Source organism: Entelurus aequoreus, linkage group LG06, assembly GCF_033978785.1.
Source record: "Entelurus aequoreus isolate RoL-2023_Sb linkage group LG06, RoL_Eaeq_v1.1, whole genome shotgun sequence".
In the NCBI taxonomy this organism is placed as follows: Eukaryota; Metazoa; Chordata; class Actinopteri; order Syngnathiformes; family Syngnathidae; genus Entelurus; species Entelurus aequoreus.
Window position 1 is genome coordinate 55,149,585 of NC_084736.1, and position 19,025 is coordinate 55,168,609.

Genomic DNA, 19,025 nt, shown 5'->3' on the forward strand with positions numbered 1-19,025 from the left:
TTGCATGTGACGTCATGTCTGGTTGCAGACTAAACGTCGGCTCACGTAAGCAATCACTCCAGCAGCACCCAGTCAGACTCCCTCCAAGTAATGTTGCAATTTTCAACTCCAACAAAGCAAGTACGCTCGGCAGAAAACGCTGTAATGCAAAGTAAGGCTCCACTCTTCCAAAATGCACTTGCTTGATGCTAATTTACATTGGATTTGCCGTTGACAGGCTACTATTAGCATTAGCGATTTTACATGGCGAGTTCCTCCAAATTTGGTAATGAAAACTTGCTGAAAGATATTAGATGGCAGTCTTGTATAGGCAATCTATGGTACAGTATGTTGTCTAACTAGAAAGTAGCTGAATGTGTTATGTTGCACTATACAAAGTGTACATAATGTCATGGCTGTCTTGAGTTTCTAATAATTTCTACAACTCTTATTTTTTTGTGATAGAGCGATTGGAGCACAAACTTGTTGGTCACAAAAAACATTCATGAAGTTTGGTTCTTTTACGAATTTATTATGGGTCGACTGAAAATGTGCATAATACTACCACCACCATGGTTGACTGAAGGCTTGGTGTTCCTGGGATTAAAGGCTTCACCTTTTCTCCTCCAAACATATTGCTGGGTATTGTTCAGTTCAGTTCAGTTTGAGTTTTTTTTTTTCGAACATGCATACGATAAGAAACAACTGGAATTGTGTGATGCATTACATTGTATCGTGGCCAAACAGCAACATTTTTTCCTCATCTGACCACAGAAATTTCCTCCAGAAGGTCTTATCTTTGTCCTTGTGATCAGCAGCAAACTTTAGACGAGCCTTGAGATGTCGCTTCTGGAGCAAGGGCTTCCTTCTTGCATGGTAGCCTCTCAGTCCATGGCGATGCAAAACACGCTTGACTGTGGACACTGACACCTGTGTTCCAGCAGCTTCCAACTCATTGCAGACCTGCTTTTTGGTGGTTCTCGGTTGACTCTTGATCATCCTGACCAATTTTCTCTCAGCAGCAGGTGATAGCTTGTGTTTTCTTCCAGATCATGGCAGTGACAAAACTGTGCCATGCACTTTATAATTACGAACAATTGTCTGCACAGTTGCTCTGGGGACCTTAAGCTGCTTTAACATGGCCCCAAGTGACTTTCCTGACTTGTTCAAGTTAATGATTAATTTTTTCAGATATGTGCTGAGTTCCTTTGACTTTCCCATTGTTGCGATTGTAACCGAGTCTAATGACTGCATCAAATGAGCCCTATTTAAATGGACTCAGAGAAGTCAACAGGTGTCGTCAATCATAATCACTCACATGAAGTTAAGAGGCCATGCCATGAAGTTCATTTGATTTGATTGTAACTTTTCTACATCACCAAAATGTATCATGTATGTTGCTGTATGTATACTTTTGAGCCAGCATATTTGGTCACATTTTCAGTAGACCCATAATAAATTCATAAAAGAACCAAACTTCATGAATGTTTTTTGTGAAAAACAAGTATGTGCTCCAATCACTCTATCACAAAAAAATAAGAGTTGGAGAAATTATTGGAAACTCAAGACAGTCATGACCTTATGTCCTTCACAAGTGTATGTAAACTTTTGACCACGACTGTATATATGACACACCAGCTGTTTGATTGTAACGTGCATTTTCGTTGTAGTTTTCATTAACAAACTTGGAGGCGGTTGAAATTGCCATGTAAAATTGCTAATGCTAATCAGTAGCATGTCAATAGCAAAGCCAATGTATATTAGTGCACTTTTTTTTGTAAAGCCTTACTAATGTGAAACCTTACTTTACTTATGTGAAGAGTTTTTTTAGTTGTTGGCGTTGAACATTGCAACATTACCTAGGTGTAGTTTGGCTATGTCCGCTCTCAGTGCTGCTGGAGTGATCGCCAAATGCATGGCGGGCATGACGTCACACGTAACCCAGATACCAAAACATGGCACTGTTGGATTTGATGTGAATCAGTGCTCAGTCGGACCGGCGGGATTCGGTCTTTGTAAAAAAAAAGTACAAGATTCGGTACCCATTCCCGGTTGTGACATTCACGAACGAACCAAATCTATTGACTGGCTCGTTAACACGAATGATGGGGACGTTGCAGTGATTTATTTTTAGCTTGACAGTAAATAAACGTTTACATTTACAGCTCACTCTATAAACCACACCCAGTCTCTGACTGCAGCTGGGACTGCTGCGCGAGGCTCCTGTCAACCTGACACCTGTGAGGAGGCGTTAAGGGCAGCGACTGCTGCTCATTGAGGACATTGGGCCCCATTCAGCAATAAGTTCCTAACTTTTCCTCTTATCTTTATTCCTAAGTGATTTCCTAAGAGGAGTCCATTCAAATTCATGACGTGTTCTTAAACGGCCAAATTGTTCCCACCTGCTGTTTCTTAAGTTGCTGAATGCCAAATGGTTAGCACGTGCGTGTCTATCATAATTTGCATATAAACATGCCCTTATTTCCCCAATATGCATATGTAAACACCCTTAATTCTGTAATTTGAATAGGTAAACGCCCTTAAAGGCCTACTGAAATGATTTTTTTTTATTTAAACGGGAATAGCAGATCCATTCTATGTGTCATACTTGATCATTTCGCGATATTGCCATATTTTTGCTGAAAGGATTTAGTAGAGAAAATCGACGATAAAGTTCGCAACTTTTGCTCGCTGATAAAAAAAAAGCCTTGCCTGTACCGGAAGTAGCGTGACGTCACAGGAGCTAGTATTCCTCACAATTCCCCATTGTTTACAATGGAGCGAGAGAGATTTGGACCGAGAAAGTGATGATTACCCCATTAATTTGAGCGAGGATGAAAGATTTGTAGATGAGGAACGTTACAGTGAACGACTTGAGAGGCAGTGATTGACGTATCTTTTTTCGCTCTGACCGTAACTTAGGTACAAGCTGGCTCATTGGATTCCACACTCTTCTTTTTATATTGTGGATCACGGATTTGTATTTTAAACCACCTCGGATACTATATCCTCTTGAAAATGAGAGTTGAGCACGCGAAATGGACATTTAAAGTGACTTTTATCTCCAAGACAATACATCGGTGACACACTTAGCTACTGAGCTAGCGCGATAGCATCGTTCTCAAATGAAGATAGAAACAAAATAAATAAACCCCTTAATGGAAGGATAGATAGAAAATCAACAATACTATTAAACCGTGGACATGTAAATACACGGTTAATGATTTCCAGGCTGGCGAAGGTTAACAATGCTGTGCTAACGACGCCATTGAAGCTAACTTAGCAACCAGACCTCACAGAACTATGTACTCTCTCCTTTTTCTATTGTGAATCACAGATTTGTATTTTAAACCACCTCGGATACTATATCCTCTTGAAAATGAGAGTCGAGCACGCGAAATGGACATTTAAAGTAACTTATCTCCAAGACAATACATCGGTGACACACTAAGCTACTGAGCTAGTGCGTAGCATCGTTCTCAAATGAAGATAGAAACCCATCAACAGCCGTGCTCACCTGCATTCCAGCGATCAACGGCACGACGAAGGACTTCATCCGTGGGTTTGGCGGCAAGCATCGGCTAGGCGTAGTAAGTAGTCCTTGTTGTGTTGCTGTAAGTATTGTAATGCCCCGCAGTGGAGAAGGAGTCACACAGACGAGGAAGCGCTGCTCAATCGCTTTATTAAAAAGCGGTAACTGGTTGTAGTTCAAAAAGTAACGCACACACATACACGAGCTGCTGTTAGCCAAAGCTCACACACACAAGTTCTCCGCCAACTCACTCGCGCATGCGCGTTCCCCAAACCCTTAAAGACAGTACACTAATGCAAATATCACAGATATTACAGTATTGTACTTAACCGCTAAGACACCGATCGATCCCACCTACAACGTTCTTCTTTGTAGTCTCCATTGTTCATTAAACAAATTGCAAAAGATTCACCAACACAGATGTCCAGAATAATGTGGAATTTTGTCGAAGAAAACAAGAGGCTTTTCTATCGGGTCCGATGGGGTCCAACCACTTCCGTTGCTTTTGTGACGTCACGCGCATAAATCATATCCAAAGGAGTTTTTCAACCGGAAGTGTGGCGGGAATTTTAAAATTGAACTTTATAAGTTAACCCGGCCGTATTGGCATGTGTTGCAATGTTAAGATTTCATCATTGATATATAAACTATCAGACTGCGTGGTTGGTAGTAGTGGGTTTCAGTAGGCCTTTAATTCCCCATATAAGGGCACAATTCCGGCATTAAAGCCAAACATCAAACACACGAAGAAAACACAAACAGATTACAGAAGAGAAATTCGTATTATTCCGCGGGGGAAATACATAATGTCAAAACGTAAGTTTAAGAAAGGGGGGACCGCTGACATAGCCTAAAGCAGGGGTGTCAAACTCAAATACAGAGTGTGCCAAAATTTAAAACTGAACAAAGCCGCGGGCCAAGGTTGAACAAATTAACCTTTTAATAGGGACCCAAACAAGTTTTGCATTGAATATTGAACAAGCAAGGCTTATATAACTTTATAGTGACATGCAAAATCGAGTTTCAAATAATAATAATAATAATTAAAACATAACAATGGCATATCAAATACAATTTAAATAAAAATTGAATGCCTATTTTCTATTTGCAGCCTTTTGAGGTAAATATCAACATTAACTTGTTCCACAGGCTAATAAATTTGAAAATAAAATAACAATGAATAAACTAACCATTCAGGACTTTAAACTGCTCAGTTTGCAACACACTGATCTAATCTGATGTGCCCAAGCCAGATACCTGCCATCTTTTCTTGGATGCTAGTTCATTAATGTCGGGGCTCAGGCTTTGAGCTGAGGCAACCTTTATTATCGAACGAAGGTGTTCATCAGTCATTATATCTCGTAGTCCACCCGGACCACAGTCTTGGGGGCCTGCCTTAAAGGCACTGCCTTTAACGTCCTCTACAAGCTGTCGTCACGTCCGCTTTTCATCCATTCTAACAACGTGCCGGCCCAGTCACAATTAATGTGCAGCTTCTGTACGCACACACATGTGAATGCAAGCCATACTTGATCAACAGCGATACAGGTTACACTGAGGGTGCCCGTATAAACAACTTTAACACTGTTAGAAATATGCACCACACTGTGAATCCACACCAAACAACAATGACAAACACATTTCGGGAGAACATCCCCACCGTAACACAACATAAACACAACAGAACAAATACCCAGAATCCCATGCAGCCCTAACTCTTCCGGGCTGCAATATACACCCCCTTTTATTTGATGAAAAAGTCGCCAGTTGGAAAGTCACCAAGTGAGCGACCTGCTTAGATACAGTATGTGTCAGAATCTACCTTTTTATTATGTTAAAATAATTACTTAACATTGTTTTCTCCCATGAATTCATTTTAGTACAAAACATGCATTGAATTAAATTAAAGTTTGATACATAAATAAATGTGAATTTAAAAAATATATATTTTAGAGTTATGCAAAATGAGGGCTGAAAGTTTAGAAGTTCAAAACGTATCTGCACCATGGAGGATTATCCTGTAAGGCAGACCTGGGCATTCTGCGGCCCGCGGGCCGCATCTGGCCCTTTGAACGTCCCTGTCCGGCCCGCGTGAGGCCAATTATAAATTACAAAATACATTTAAAAAAGTATCTATTTCGAGTGTGCAATACAACGGTGCTGCTTTTATTTTGAAAAGCGTTATTTGTATTACTTCCGTGCGGACGTATGCTCGTGCGCGCAGCGGCAATCACAAATACAAAATAAATAAAAAAAAAACATATTTGTCGTGCGTGCAATACAACTGTGCTGCTTTTATTTTGAAAAGTGTTATATGTGCGTATGTCCTGTGAGGGAAGGCGCACAGCGACAAGTGATGCCCGGTTATCCCCGAGACGCTAAAAAGAGAAAAGTTGATGACGAATGGCGTGTTTTAAAAAAGACATGGACTGCCAAGTAAAGGTAAAGCCGTGTGCTTATTTGTGGTACACACGTTGCTGTCTTTAAAGAATATAGTGTAACGACCTGCTGAAGTTGATGTTGTCTTCTTAGCCCTTTGAGACACTTGTGATTTAGGGCTATATAAATAAACATTGATTGATTGATCGATTGATTCTTGAGTTGCGTAAATGAGAAGTGAGGAGACGTGCGTGTGGAAGGAACGAGATATGTTGAGCTGTGTTAGTATAGCTTAATGCTCAATAAAAGTTTAAAAAGAGCGTCAGACTTCGTGTGCACTTCTTCTGGACGCTACAATTGGTGTCAGAAGTAAAACTTTGCGCATACTGCACTGTTTGTGTGCTACGTCACCGGGAGGTACGTGCCACGTGAGGAGCTCGCCGCAAAGAGAGAGAGAGAGACAGAGAGAGAGAGAGAGAGAGAGAGAGAGAGAGAGAGAGAGAGAGAGAGAGAGAGAGAGAGAGAGAGAGAGAGAGAGAGAGAGAGAGTTTACAGGTGCAGCCACGCTGCTTGCCACGGGGGGAATTCCGCCCTCTATGAAGACTCCCAGGTTTGATTGCAAGGCGAACTGGGAGGCATTTCATCCCACTTGTGACATCAATTGTAGCGTCCAGAAGAAGTGCACACCAAGTCTGACGCTCTTTTTAAACTTTTATTGAGCAACCTATACTAACACAGCTCAACTTATCTCGTTTTTTCCAAAAGGAAAACCAATCCTCACTCCTCATTTCCGCAACAGCAACGCTTCTTCCTTCTTCGCCAATCACCTTACAGGCGTGCTACGTTCACAACAAAGAGGATGCAGGATGAAGTGACAGAAATTGAAATTTTTGTATTGTAATATACATCAGGAAGTGTTGTGTAAGAAAGTGTTAAAAATAAAACCTTCAAAAGCCATCTGCTTTTGTATAAGTTAGGTTGAATGAAAATATTATTATTATCTATCTTACGGTATATCAAAAATAATTTCAGCAAAATTTAATTGAAATATTGTCGGTGTGGCCCTCCAGCAGTGCTCGGGTTGCTCATGCGGCCCCCGGTAAAAATTAATTGCCCACCCCTGCTGTACGGAGTGAGGTTATCAAAGCCAAACAGCAGAGCCAGAGCCCATGAATGACCAGCAGGGGTTTACCGGAACCATATGGTACGGACTCGGCCCACCTGGAACTCTGGCTGAAAAGATGCAAGAAATAGTACCTGGTACTACTGGTTTTGCCAATGGAAAAGTATAACCGGTATTGCCATCATCAAGTAGGTACATTAGTTAGCATGTTTTGCGTTATAGAAGCCAGATTTTTGCCAAGCATTACAGTTTGATTAAGTTTGTTATCCTTGGGTTTCCATCGCCCTCAGTTAGGGGTGTCAAACTTATGAGCTTAAAGGGAAACTTCGGTTTTTTTCAACCTGGGCCCTGTTTTCATAATTTTTTCTGTATATGTGAGTGCTGGATAAAACCTTTTTTGAGGTCGCGCCAGTATTGAGCAGGGCAGGCAGCCTCCAGCCCAGCTAACGCTCGTACACAGGGCAACTGGCTCTCGTCAAAATTCGGCCTATAAACATGCATTTTTTTCACACTGACAGGCTCAGATAGTTACAATGAGTGTCCGACAACATACTAGAAAGGAGAAATTAACGTATGTCTCTACCTTTAGCTGGAGATCGCTGTGTGTTGTGAGCTGTGTCCAAATCTCACCACGCTACAAATCTCGTTCCGAAATCTCGCGATAACTCGCGACAAAACACCGGTGGAAAAACAGTTACCTGACTGAGGTGAAGAGAGATGACTGAAGTGATTTTCTGCCTCCACTATAAAACTAAAATAACAGTCTTCGGTAATCCAACAGAAAATCACTTCAGTCATCTCTCTTCACCTCAGTCAGGTAACTGTTTTTCCACCGGTGTTTTGTCGCGAGTTATCGCGAGATTTCGGAACGAGATTTGTAGCGTGGTGAGATTTGGACACAGCTCACAACACACAGCGATCTCCAGCTAAAGGTAGAGACATACGTTAATTTCTCCTTTCTAGTATGTTGTCAGACACTCATTGTAACTATCTGAGCCTGTCAGTGTGAAAAAAAATGCATGTTTATAGGCCGAATTTTGACGAGAGCCAGTTGCCCTGTGTACGAGCGTTAGCTGGGCTGGAGGCTGCCTGCCCTGCTCAATACTGGCGCGACCTCAAAAAAGGTTTTATCCAGCACTCACATATACAGAAAAAATTATGAAAACAGGGCCCAGGTTGAAAAAAACCGAAGTTTCCCTTTAATCGTAAGACCAGTTTGCTTAATGTTTTTAATGAAAGAAACCACTGTTCTAAATGTCGCAATTCAAGTGTAACCCATGTCACACATGACAGTGTTTAAAGATGACGTTAAGCGCCCTCTGATTTGGCTGCCGCTACTCCAATCAATGCAGGTGCAAGCAATCAGCTGCCCCTGTTGTGGCTGGCAGCAGATGGCATCAGACTGATGCAGTACCTTCTTCCATTTTAAATTATCCGCTCAACGGATAAAATAACGAAACGGTAAGATATAAAGACTTAAGTCAACATGACCATCATCTTTTTAGTTAGAGTTCCATGCAGCGCTCGCAATTGGTTGAATGCAGGATGTGCACCCTGAACTCTATTGTAAAAAAATTGTGTTTCTACCTTTGTTGTGTTTGTTCTGATTTATTTTATGCTAAAATATACCATGTTTACATTGGTTAAGTTTGTAGTTATGTTACCTTGATTTCGGCTATGGAGTCATTTTGATCATAGTTTTGTTTATATTATGAATGTTATATTTGAATGTGAGTGTGAATGTTGTCTGTCTATCTGTGTTGGCCCTGCGATAAGGTGGCGACTTGTCCAGGGTGTATCACGGTTACCGGCCAAATGCAGCTGAGATAGGCTCCAGCACTCCCCGCGACCCCGAACGGGACAAGCGGTAGAAAATGGATGGATGGATGGATATTTGAATAATGATAAATTAATGTGTCGTGGCAGTTGCGGATTTCACCAATGCAGCGTTTTGAGGAAACACTAGGTTGCTTTTCCAAACGTTTTTAACGGTTTACTGCCAACATGAGAATGCTGAACAGAAAGTGTTTAAAGTTGATTAGCTTTGTAGAAAATGCTGAGACAAAGTCTACGTTTATTGTGTTCTACATGGCATTTTTGAAACGGAATTCCCTCAGAATTTTCCACTAAATTGAAGTGTTTTGCCAAAAGGATTATTTGTAATGTGTACATTTTCAGAATGTGCTGGTTCTATTTTTGGACAAAGAAAACAATCTGAAGTTGGTCTTTATTTTTAAGTTATTATGCCATGGTTTTACCAGTACGGGCCACCCCCTGAGCTAAAATGAGTTTGACACCCCTGGCTTTAGTAGGGGTGATCCTACTGATCCACAATAGTGTAGACCTCGACAAAGACACCCGGGACAATGAGCGTCAAATATGGAGACCACATTTTTATTTTTAAACATATGCTGTGGATTACATCAGAATTAGGATCCGAAGCTCTTCATTGTTTATGTCAGGATGCAGCGCACGCCTTGTATTCCATTGAAATCTTTGTGTTGTACTGCTTTGATGCCATGGTATTCGTATACGATAACAATTGCCATACTGCCTATAAACTGAAAACAAAAGTCTATTTTGGACCAAAAAGTACCATGAAGAAACGTGCGTCAGTTAGTGAGGCACAAATCACAACGGTTCCAAAGTCACCCTTAAACACCTCAGAGCCTACGTTCTCACAGCACGATTCAATCTCCAGCTGTCACCTTGCAGGGACGTAACATAACGAGACAGGCGCAGGCTGCCATGCTGGAAGCGCCCATTAACGCACTCCCCATCAGCCTAAAGAGCAGGCAGGAGCGATGCCCCCAAGGTGGGACTGGGTTGAGTGCGGAACGTGCAAGTTGGCGGGTGCTGGAGTGAGATGCGAACAGGGGACAGGGCACGTGGATCCCGACAGGACAAGAAGACAGGCTGGAAAGGAGGTGAACCCAGGAGGACAGGGGCCACACACACCAGGAGTCGCTAGCGGAACCACACGCATGCCCACTTACCACCAGCGCCCGTATCCACTCAAAGTGCCAGGAAGCCAACATATCATCGAGGACATGGTTTTTATCACGGCTCTCCTCCTCTTTAGGGTCCTTGTGGATAAATTACAGTCAGATTTGATTGACTTTCAAAAAAATAAAAATTGTTCAGTCCATAGTTGTTTTAATAGCTGCTTGCTTGCTAAGCAAAATAAAACCTCAAGCAACTGACTTTCAACCACAAACGTCACACTGTAGTCGGTCCCTGCAGGGATTCACAAAGTTGCCATCGTGCCAATTCATTCCAAAACAACCAATCCTGGCCAATTATGCACGGCCTGGCAACTTTGTCCAATGACGGCAACTTCCCCGAATGTTTGGGCGCATCGGCGTCATTTTGGTCATCAATATTGTCTGAGCGGCGCTCAAACGCGAGCACGTTTGCTTCTTGTGTAGACGAAGAAGGGACAGCAACAGTTTATTAACTCTTTAATACTCAAACAATTGTCCTTCCGCTTCCTGTCTCCAGGGCAAACCCTTCTGGGTAATGTAGTATAGATGTACAGTATAAACATTTAGTTACACACCTTACTTCCTAGTTTACATGTATTTATATATTTGTTCAACCTTTATTTATCTGGAGTTGAACAATTAAGATTAGATTTGTAATGCTGACTGACAGAGTTGACATGTTAGAGATGTTGAAGTCTGATGATAATCTCTCATTGTCTCTCCTTGTCTAACAAAAATGACATCTACAGATCACTTTGAACAGTTCACAAACTCTATTAAGGTGTAAATGTGTGAACATAAATTCATGTTAAATATGGACAAACTTTTTTCAAGAGTAAAACATACACGGAGAATGTCTGCAACTTGTGTAGGACAGAGTAGACCGCGGACAAAAGGGCGCCTTTGGTGGTGTTTCTTTGCATAATTATTACCATTATTAGTTTAAATGAATTAAAAGTACATTAATTTGACAATGAGCGTGTGATTTTTTTAGATATGTTTTTCTTTTTTTTTTTTTTTTTCAGGCAATGACATAAAGAAGTACAAGTTGACAACACTTAATAATATAAATTAATATAGTGCATGATTGTGCAGTTTTGCCTGAAAGGGAGTGGGAAGAAGATCATTTATTTAATCCCACCCCCAGTTCTCCATTCAGTGATTATTCACATGAGTTTCACTCTTACTTTGTTTAAGGATTATAATACAGATGTTGTATCATAGTGGCATTACCACAAGTAACAATAATTATTACACTGTAACAATAATTTGTATCAACAATGTAGGAATAATGAATATACCAACAATGGTAATAGACAACATAGCAATAATGGTAAGGAAACATTGAGCACATGTTAACACTTTGAGACAGAGTACAGCAGCAGGTCAAAAAAAAGACCCTCATCTCTATATTTGAACCAGACCCCATGTTTGTATAATAGTTTAAATCGATTAATAGTTTGGCATTGATTGTGTTGTAAGTCCAGTTTGTTCCATAGTTTTACTCCGCATACAGACACACAAAAACGTTTACGAGTGGTTTGAGCTCTCGGCAATAAGAAATATCCAAAGCCTCTCAAGTTATGAGCCTGCACTCGTCTTATAAAAAACCGTTGTAGATTAGGCGGCAATAATTTGTTAAATGCTTTTTATAAGATTATTAATGTATTATATTTAACAAAGTCATCAAATTTAAGCAACTTTAATTGCATAAACAGATTATGAGTATTTTCTAAATAACCAACGTTGTGAATGATCCGCACTGCTCTTTTCTGTAATATGATCAGAGAATGAATTGTGTTTTGGTAAGTATTCCCCCATACTTCAACACAGTATGTAAGGTATGGGAGTACCAAGGTGCAGTATAGAGTACGGAGTGCATTTTCATTGAGGTATAGTTTTGCTTTGTTTAGAATTGAGAGGCTTTTGGATATTTTTGTTTTAATGTGTCTGACATGAGGTTTCCATGATAGTCTACTATCAATTATTACTCCCAAAAATGTATTCTCATTTACGATTTCAATTTGGGTACCATCGATACTTATTTTCTGTTCAGACGTTATGTTGCGATCTCCAAACATCACTATCTTAGTTTTATTTATATTCAAAGATAATTTATTTGTGTCCATCCATTTTTTTTACTATGTTTAGTTCTGTGTTTACTGTATTTATGAGCTCATTATAGTCATCACTACTGTAGAATATATTTGTGTTGTCTGCAAATAATATACATTTCAGTACTTTGGATGTATTAAACATATCATTAATATATACATTAAACAGTTTTGGCCCCAACACGGACCCTTGGGGGACACCACAAGCAATGCCAAGAGTATCAGATAAAAATGTACCCATTTTAACAAACTGTACCCTCCCTGTTAAATAACTTTTTAACCAGTCACCAGCCAGCCCCCTAATTCCATATCTTCCCATTTTATCTAGTAGACTTGAATGATTAATGGTATCAAAGGCTTTCTTTAGATCAATAAAAATACCAACTGCATATCTTTTATGCTCCAGTGCATTAGTAATTTCTTCAATAGCTTCAGTTATCGCCATTGAAGTTGTTCGTTTGGACCTAAAGCCATACTGACCGTCAATGATTATATGATGCTTCTCAAGAAAAGATTCAAGTCGAGAGTTAAATAGTTTTTCTAAGATTTTTGAGAACTGAGGCAAAAGAGAGATTGGTCTGTAATTGGTGAAAGCGTGTTTGCTGTCACTTTTGAAGAGCGGAGTTACCTTTCACCGCCATCTAGTGTTTACTTTTAAGTGTGACGTAGTAAATACAATGCATTGTGGGTCTTGCTGGACTCTGAATCGCCAAATTACAAGACTGTGTTTAGGTTTTGTTTGTGTTTTCTGTAACAAGTTCAAAGAATGGCACCAACGTGCAGCATCATTAACTGCCACAATTGTTGTCACGATTGCTTCAGGGGGAAAAAACAAAAAACAATATCCATCTATCTTCTTCCGCTTATCCGAGGTAGGGTCGCGGGGGCAGCAGCTTAAGCAGGGAAGCCCAGACTTCCCTCTCCCCAGCCACTTCGTCCAGCTCCTCCCGGGGGATCCCGAGGCGTTCCCAGGCCAGCCGGGAGACATAGTCTTCCCAACGTGTCCTGGGTCTTCCCCGTGGCCTCCTACCGGTCGGACGTGCCCTAAACACCTCCCTTGGGAGGCGTTCGGGTGGCATCCTGACCAGATGCCCGAACCACCTCATCTGGCTCCTCTCGATGTGGAGGAGCAGCGGCTTTACTTTGAGCTCCCCCCGGATGGCAGAGCTTCTCACCCTATCTCTAAGGGAGAGCCCCGCCACCCGGCGGAGGAAACTCATTTCGGCCGCTTGTACCCGTGATCTTGTCCTTTCGGTCATAACCCAAAGCTCATGACCATAGGTGAGGATGGGAATTTAGATCGACCGGTAAATTGAGAGCTTTGCCTTCCGGCTCAGATCCTTCTTCACCACAACGGATCGATACAGCGTCCGCATTACTGAAGACGCCGCACCGATCCGCCTGTCGATCTCACGATCCACTCTTCCCTCACTCGTGAACAAGACTCCGAGGTACTTGAACTCCTCCACTTGGGGCAGGGTCTCCTCCGCAACCCGGAGACGGCACTCCACCCTTTTCCGGGCGAGAACCATGGATTCGGACTTGGACGTGCTGATTCTCATCCCAGTCGCTTCACACTCAGCTGCGAACCGATCTAGCGAGAGCTGAAGATCCTGGCCAGATGAAGCCATCAGGACCACATCATCTGCAAAAAGCAGAGACCTAATCCTGCAGCCACCAAACCAGATCCCCTCAACGCCTTGACTGCGCCTAGAAATTCTGTCCATAAAAGTTATGAACAGAATTGGTCATTTTTGGTCATTTCTGACAAGAAACCAAAGCTAAGGAACTCTGGTTAGTGAACTAATAAAGAGACGGCGAATGGCCTGGATAGAGACGATCAAGCATGACTTTTATTGCCATCACCTGGTACATGTTGGTGTGTTCACAGCATTTTCACACTGCTAAGTTTTATTTAGTTACACATGTAGCATTTAGTAGGATGTTAGCGTTAACCAAGCTAGCTGAAGGTGACAGACAACGTACAGTATTTTGGTAAAAAGCATGTTGTGTGTTTACTGTTAGTGATGGGTTAGCACAAAAATGAAGAAGTTTTATTTTTGGAGAAGTAGCGCAGTGATCAAAGTATTCAAAAGTAATATTTAGTTAGATTTTTTTCTGTGAAAACTGCCTATAAAATGAGGCTGGGCTCCCTCCCTTCATCTCAAACACATAAGCCTAAAATTTGGATTACGCACAGTTTGAATGGAGGACAATGAGCCTTAACGGACTTTGCATTCTGAAATTCGGTATAAAAACTGACTCCGTTGACCAGATAGACAAGTTTCTCTCCAACAATGGCGGCAGCTTACTCAAATCTCTTGTTCATGGGATCAAGTCCACCAACTTTACTCATTTTCTGGAGGTAGCGATTCTTTAGAAAAGTTGGTCTCGGTACGCTCCCTTGATTTTGTATTTCCTACGATCCATTAGAATCCAGTTTGTTGCTCCCTCTTACAGTACAGTCATGTAAACAAAAGCTTTGGCCAACAAAAATGGCTACCGCGTCCCCACAATGCATTGCGAAATCCCGTGCCCTTTCCAGCTATAAAAAAAAGGAGTAAAACATCAATACAATACATTACAGTTTGTGTTGAGATCATGTCCTTTTTTAGGTTAAGGTTATAAGGAACACTTAAAACATTGATACAATCATTAAACTACATGCTGATTCAATGTCATCGTGAGTGAAGTGCGATACCACTGATGTTCTTTCAAATTTGATACCAAGTAAAAGTCAAACTGGTATCAGCGATACAGATCCGATAGATACGTTGTGCAAATATAACATAGGTGTCTGCTAAAATTGAAAAAGTTGTGTATTTTCAAATAACATATCTTAAATTTTTTTTTACAAAAAAGCATACATTGGAATGTAATGAGGAAAAGATGACATTTTAAACCAATAATGATATTAATATACTTAGTCACCTACAACACAAAGTGTTGCCATTAAATATATACAGTATAATATCTGTTTTAGCATTTTCTTTTGAAATAAAAAAAATATCAAAATAACCCCCCATACTTTACTTTTCAGTAGAATAAATGTAGACACCCCTGATCTATAAGAAACTCTCAAAATAAAAATAAAAATACTTAAAATACAAACAATAATTGATTAGTTATTAATTAATTAGTTAATTAAAAATAAAATACCAATTTATGGATTAATTTTAAAATGTACAACAACCATAATAAACACCAGAAAATATGTAACTGAACTTAAATATTGTCATACAGGCAGCATTGTTGACACAATCAGTTATACAATCATATTATTTTATTATATTCTTACATGGGGAAAATCAATAAAAATGTAAGAAAAAAAGAGATACAAAATCGATATATAATAAGAAGAAGCTGTTATGTTCTAACAAATAATTAATACAGTTAAAGACTTAGTCATCAATAGTAGAAATCACAAAGCTGACAATATCTCTTTTAGCATTTTTTCATGAAAAAATTTAAATATGGCTCCCAAATACTTTTACTGTTCAGTATGCAGCCGGTGGTGGAAGAAGTTTGACACCCCCGAAGTATCAAAAGTATCGATATTTTGTTTTAATAATCGATATTATAGCATTTAGAGCTGGTATCGGCAGTATGTACATGTATGTATCGAAGTGCACGTCACTAGTCATGTATCAAAGCGCACGTCACTAGTCATGGTAAAAATGCAAACAAAAGCCTCAATATGTCTTTTGGTGCAACTTTCTGAAAAAAGCTGCCACAAATTCATGCATTTGAGACCACGACAATCCCAGTCCTGGAGGACCGAGCAGTGATAATGGCAGCCATGAATGTGGTCGACTGAATGAACAAAATGTGGAAAAAGGATGTTTTACCCCCACGATAAGAAAAAAGGCGGAGGGAATAGATTGAGATGGTGTAAAGATGAGAAGAATGTGTCTGCAGGGAGATGGGGAGATGATCCACCTCATATGCATGTGTGACAAAGGGGAGACAAACAAACAATGCTGTGTCGTTGTCACAATGCTCCTTGTCACTTCCACTCCTCTATTAGCCGGAGATGATTAAAATGCAACTCTAACCAAGCAGTGTCTCTGCAGAACGTTCAAAAAAAAAGATGGAATGGGAGTAAAATGAAGCGGAAAAGTCAATAGCATCTTTTACAACGCAACGCTTTTCATCCTTCACAGGCAGAAAGAAGAAAAGACTTTCAAGCTTCTTTTCCCCCCCTCCATCTCCCATTATGCCCACCCCCCCTCACCCCTGTGGTACCCGAGGACAACCCTGCCGCACGGTGAGCTCAATGGGCTCCCCAGAACATTTCAGTCACACCTTTGCCTTACAAAAGGTTGATTTAAGTCCCAGCGCGCTCTTTAGGGCAATTGCATGATGCCATGTCGCCATCTGAGCCATCCTGACTGAGAGAGGCGTGTCGGGTCCTGGGAAGTTGCTGCTGCTCCAGCGTGGCGATAACTCCGCTTTACGCTACACGGTTTTTCTTCGGAGTGATAAAAGCATGTGCGAGTAGGGCTGGGTACTGTTCACATTTGAACCAATAACAGTACCAATTCTCGCCAACATTAACAATTCTCGGTCCTTTAGTGAGTACTTTTTGTGTTAAAAATGAGCTGATTATGATAACTGCTGTCCAGTTGTCAATCATATTATCATTTGCAAGCAGTGATGGGCAAGCTACTCGGAAAATGTAGTAAGCTAAGCTACAAGTTACCCTCGGTTAAATGTAGCTAAGCTACAGGGGAAGTCATCCCCGGAGAATTGTAGCAAGCTACACAGCAGAAGTAGCTAGCTACATCAAAGCTACATTTAACAACATTTCTATCAATGTTCATGTAAGTGTACAAATATTACTATTAAATATCTGTCATTTAGCTGGGGACACCCTACAACTACCTTTAGGGGACCCCGCACCCCACTCTATGTATTTATTTAGTTTGCCTTTTCTTTGGCCCACCTCTATAATGTTATTAATGCTCTCTACCTACAGTAAAAAACAGCATCTAGCTATATGTTGACAAAAACAATGACTTGTGTGGTTTTGAAACAGTTGGTAATGGTTATGTGCAGTAAAACTTTACATGAACTCACCTTAATGTGTGTTCCTACATTTGTGTTCCACGTCTTAGATGAAGAAAGCGGTCATGATTTTGGTTTACAGAGTAAACGACTGTGGGGAGGCGGGGCCGGTGGACCAACAGCGAAGCTTAACAATGCTAACGACGCCATTGAAGCTAACTTAGCTACGGGACGGCGGCGGTGGCGGCGGCGGCGGGCGTTGTAGCTTTCGACGACACCAGAGTCGGCAAGAAACGTATATTTCCCCAAAGTTACGTACGTGACATGCACATAGCCACACACACGTACGGGCAAGCGATCAAATGTTTGGAAGCCAAAGCTGTACTCATGGTAGCGCGTTTGCTATCCATCTCAAAGTCCTCCTGGTTGTGTTGCTGTAGTCCGCCGCTAATACACCGATCGCACCTACAGCTTTCTTCTTTGCAGTCTCCATTGTTCATTAAACAAATTGCAAAAGATTCACCAACACAGATGTCCAGAATACTGTGGAATTTTGGGATGAAAACAGAGCGTTTTGTATTGGATTCAATGGGTCCGAATACTTCCGTATCAACCATTGACATCACGCGCATACGTCATCATACATAGATGTTTTCAACCGGAAGTGTGGCGGGAAATTTAAAATTGCACTTTATAAGTTAACCCGGCCGTATTGGCATGTGTTGCAATGTTAAGATTTCATCATTGATATATAAACTATCAGACTGCGTGGTCGGTAGTAGTGGGTTTCAGTAGGCCTTTAAGTCCCATCTTAAAACTAATTTGTATAATCTAGCCTTTAAATAGACCCCCATTTTAGACCAATTGATCTGCCGTTTCTTTTCTTTTCTCTTCTGCCCCCCTCTCGCTTGTGGAGGGGGGGAGGGGGAGGGGAGGTGACACAGGTCCGGTGGCCATGGATGAAGTGCTGGCTGTCCAGAGTCGGGACCCGGGGTGGACCGCTCGCCTGTGCATCGTTTGGGGACATCTCTGCGCTGCTGACCCGTCTCCGCTCGGAATGGTTTCCTGCTGGCCCCACTATGGACTGGACTCTCACTATTGTGTTAGATCCACTATGGACTGGACTTTCACTAATATGTTAGATCCACTATGGACTGGACTTTCACAATATTATGTCAGACCCACTCGACATCCATTGCTTTCGGTTTGAAGGGGGGGGTTACTCACATATGTGGTCCTCTCCAAGGTTTCCCATAGTCATTCACACCGACGTCCCACTGGGGTGAGTTTTGCTTGCCCTTATGTGGGCTTTGTACCGCAGATGTCGTTGTGGCTTGTGCAGCCCTTTGAGACACTTGTGATTTAGGGCTATATAAATAAACATTGATTGATTGATTGATTGATGAACTATGTGAGCAGTGCAATGCAGTTATGTCATCTTCTTGTAAAGACCACACAGATCATCACTGTGTTTCTATTCATTACAATGACACTCAGCTGGAAATAATATTTATATATGGCATGTACAGTATGTGCAGAACAAATACCTTTTACATGCTATATCAAATATATCATATAAATCAATACAATCAATGAGCATGTTATGTGGATGTGCATTTGGTAACAATCGGAATTGTTATTTGTGTTTATGTAGAACACGGACGTATTTGAGTGACGGACCAGAAGTCAGACTGAGGGTTCACAGCTACCATTGTGTGTGTGTGTGTGATAAATGATAAATGATAAATGGGTTATACTTGTATAGCGCTTTTCTACCTTCAAGGTACTCAAAGCGCTTTGACAGTATTTCCACATTTACCCATTCACACACACATTCACACACTGATGGCGGGAGCTGCCATGCAAGGCGCTAACCAGCAGCCATCAGAGGCAAAGGGTGAAGTGTC

The 19,025-nt window shown here is 41.1% G+C and overlaps 1 protein-coding gene across 6 annotated transcripts in view; it reads right to left on the minus strand.

Annotated features, from left to right (window-relative positions):
• Nucleotides 1-19,025, minus strand: part of mctp1a (multiple C2 domains, transmembrane 1a) — a 494,888-nt gene that overhangs the window by 56,903 nt on the left and 418,960 nt on the right. For 3 of the 6 annotated variants that reach the window (XM_062050984.1, XM_062050986.1, XM_062050983.1), the window contains one exon: nucleotides 10,010-10,099. The exons of the other annotated variants lie outside the window; for them this stretch is intronic. In XM_062050984.1, coding sequence (XP_061906968.1) covers nucleotides 10,010-10,099 — 90 coding nt within the window. The remainder of the gene's footprint in view (nucleotides 1-10,009; nucleotides 10,100-19,025) is intronic. 6 annotated transcript variants of the gene reach the window in all.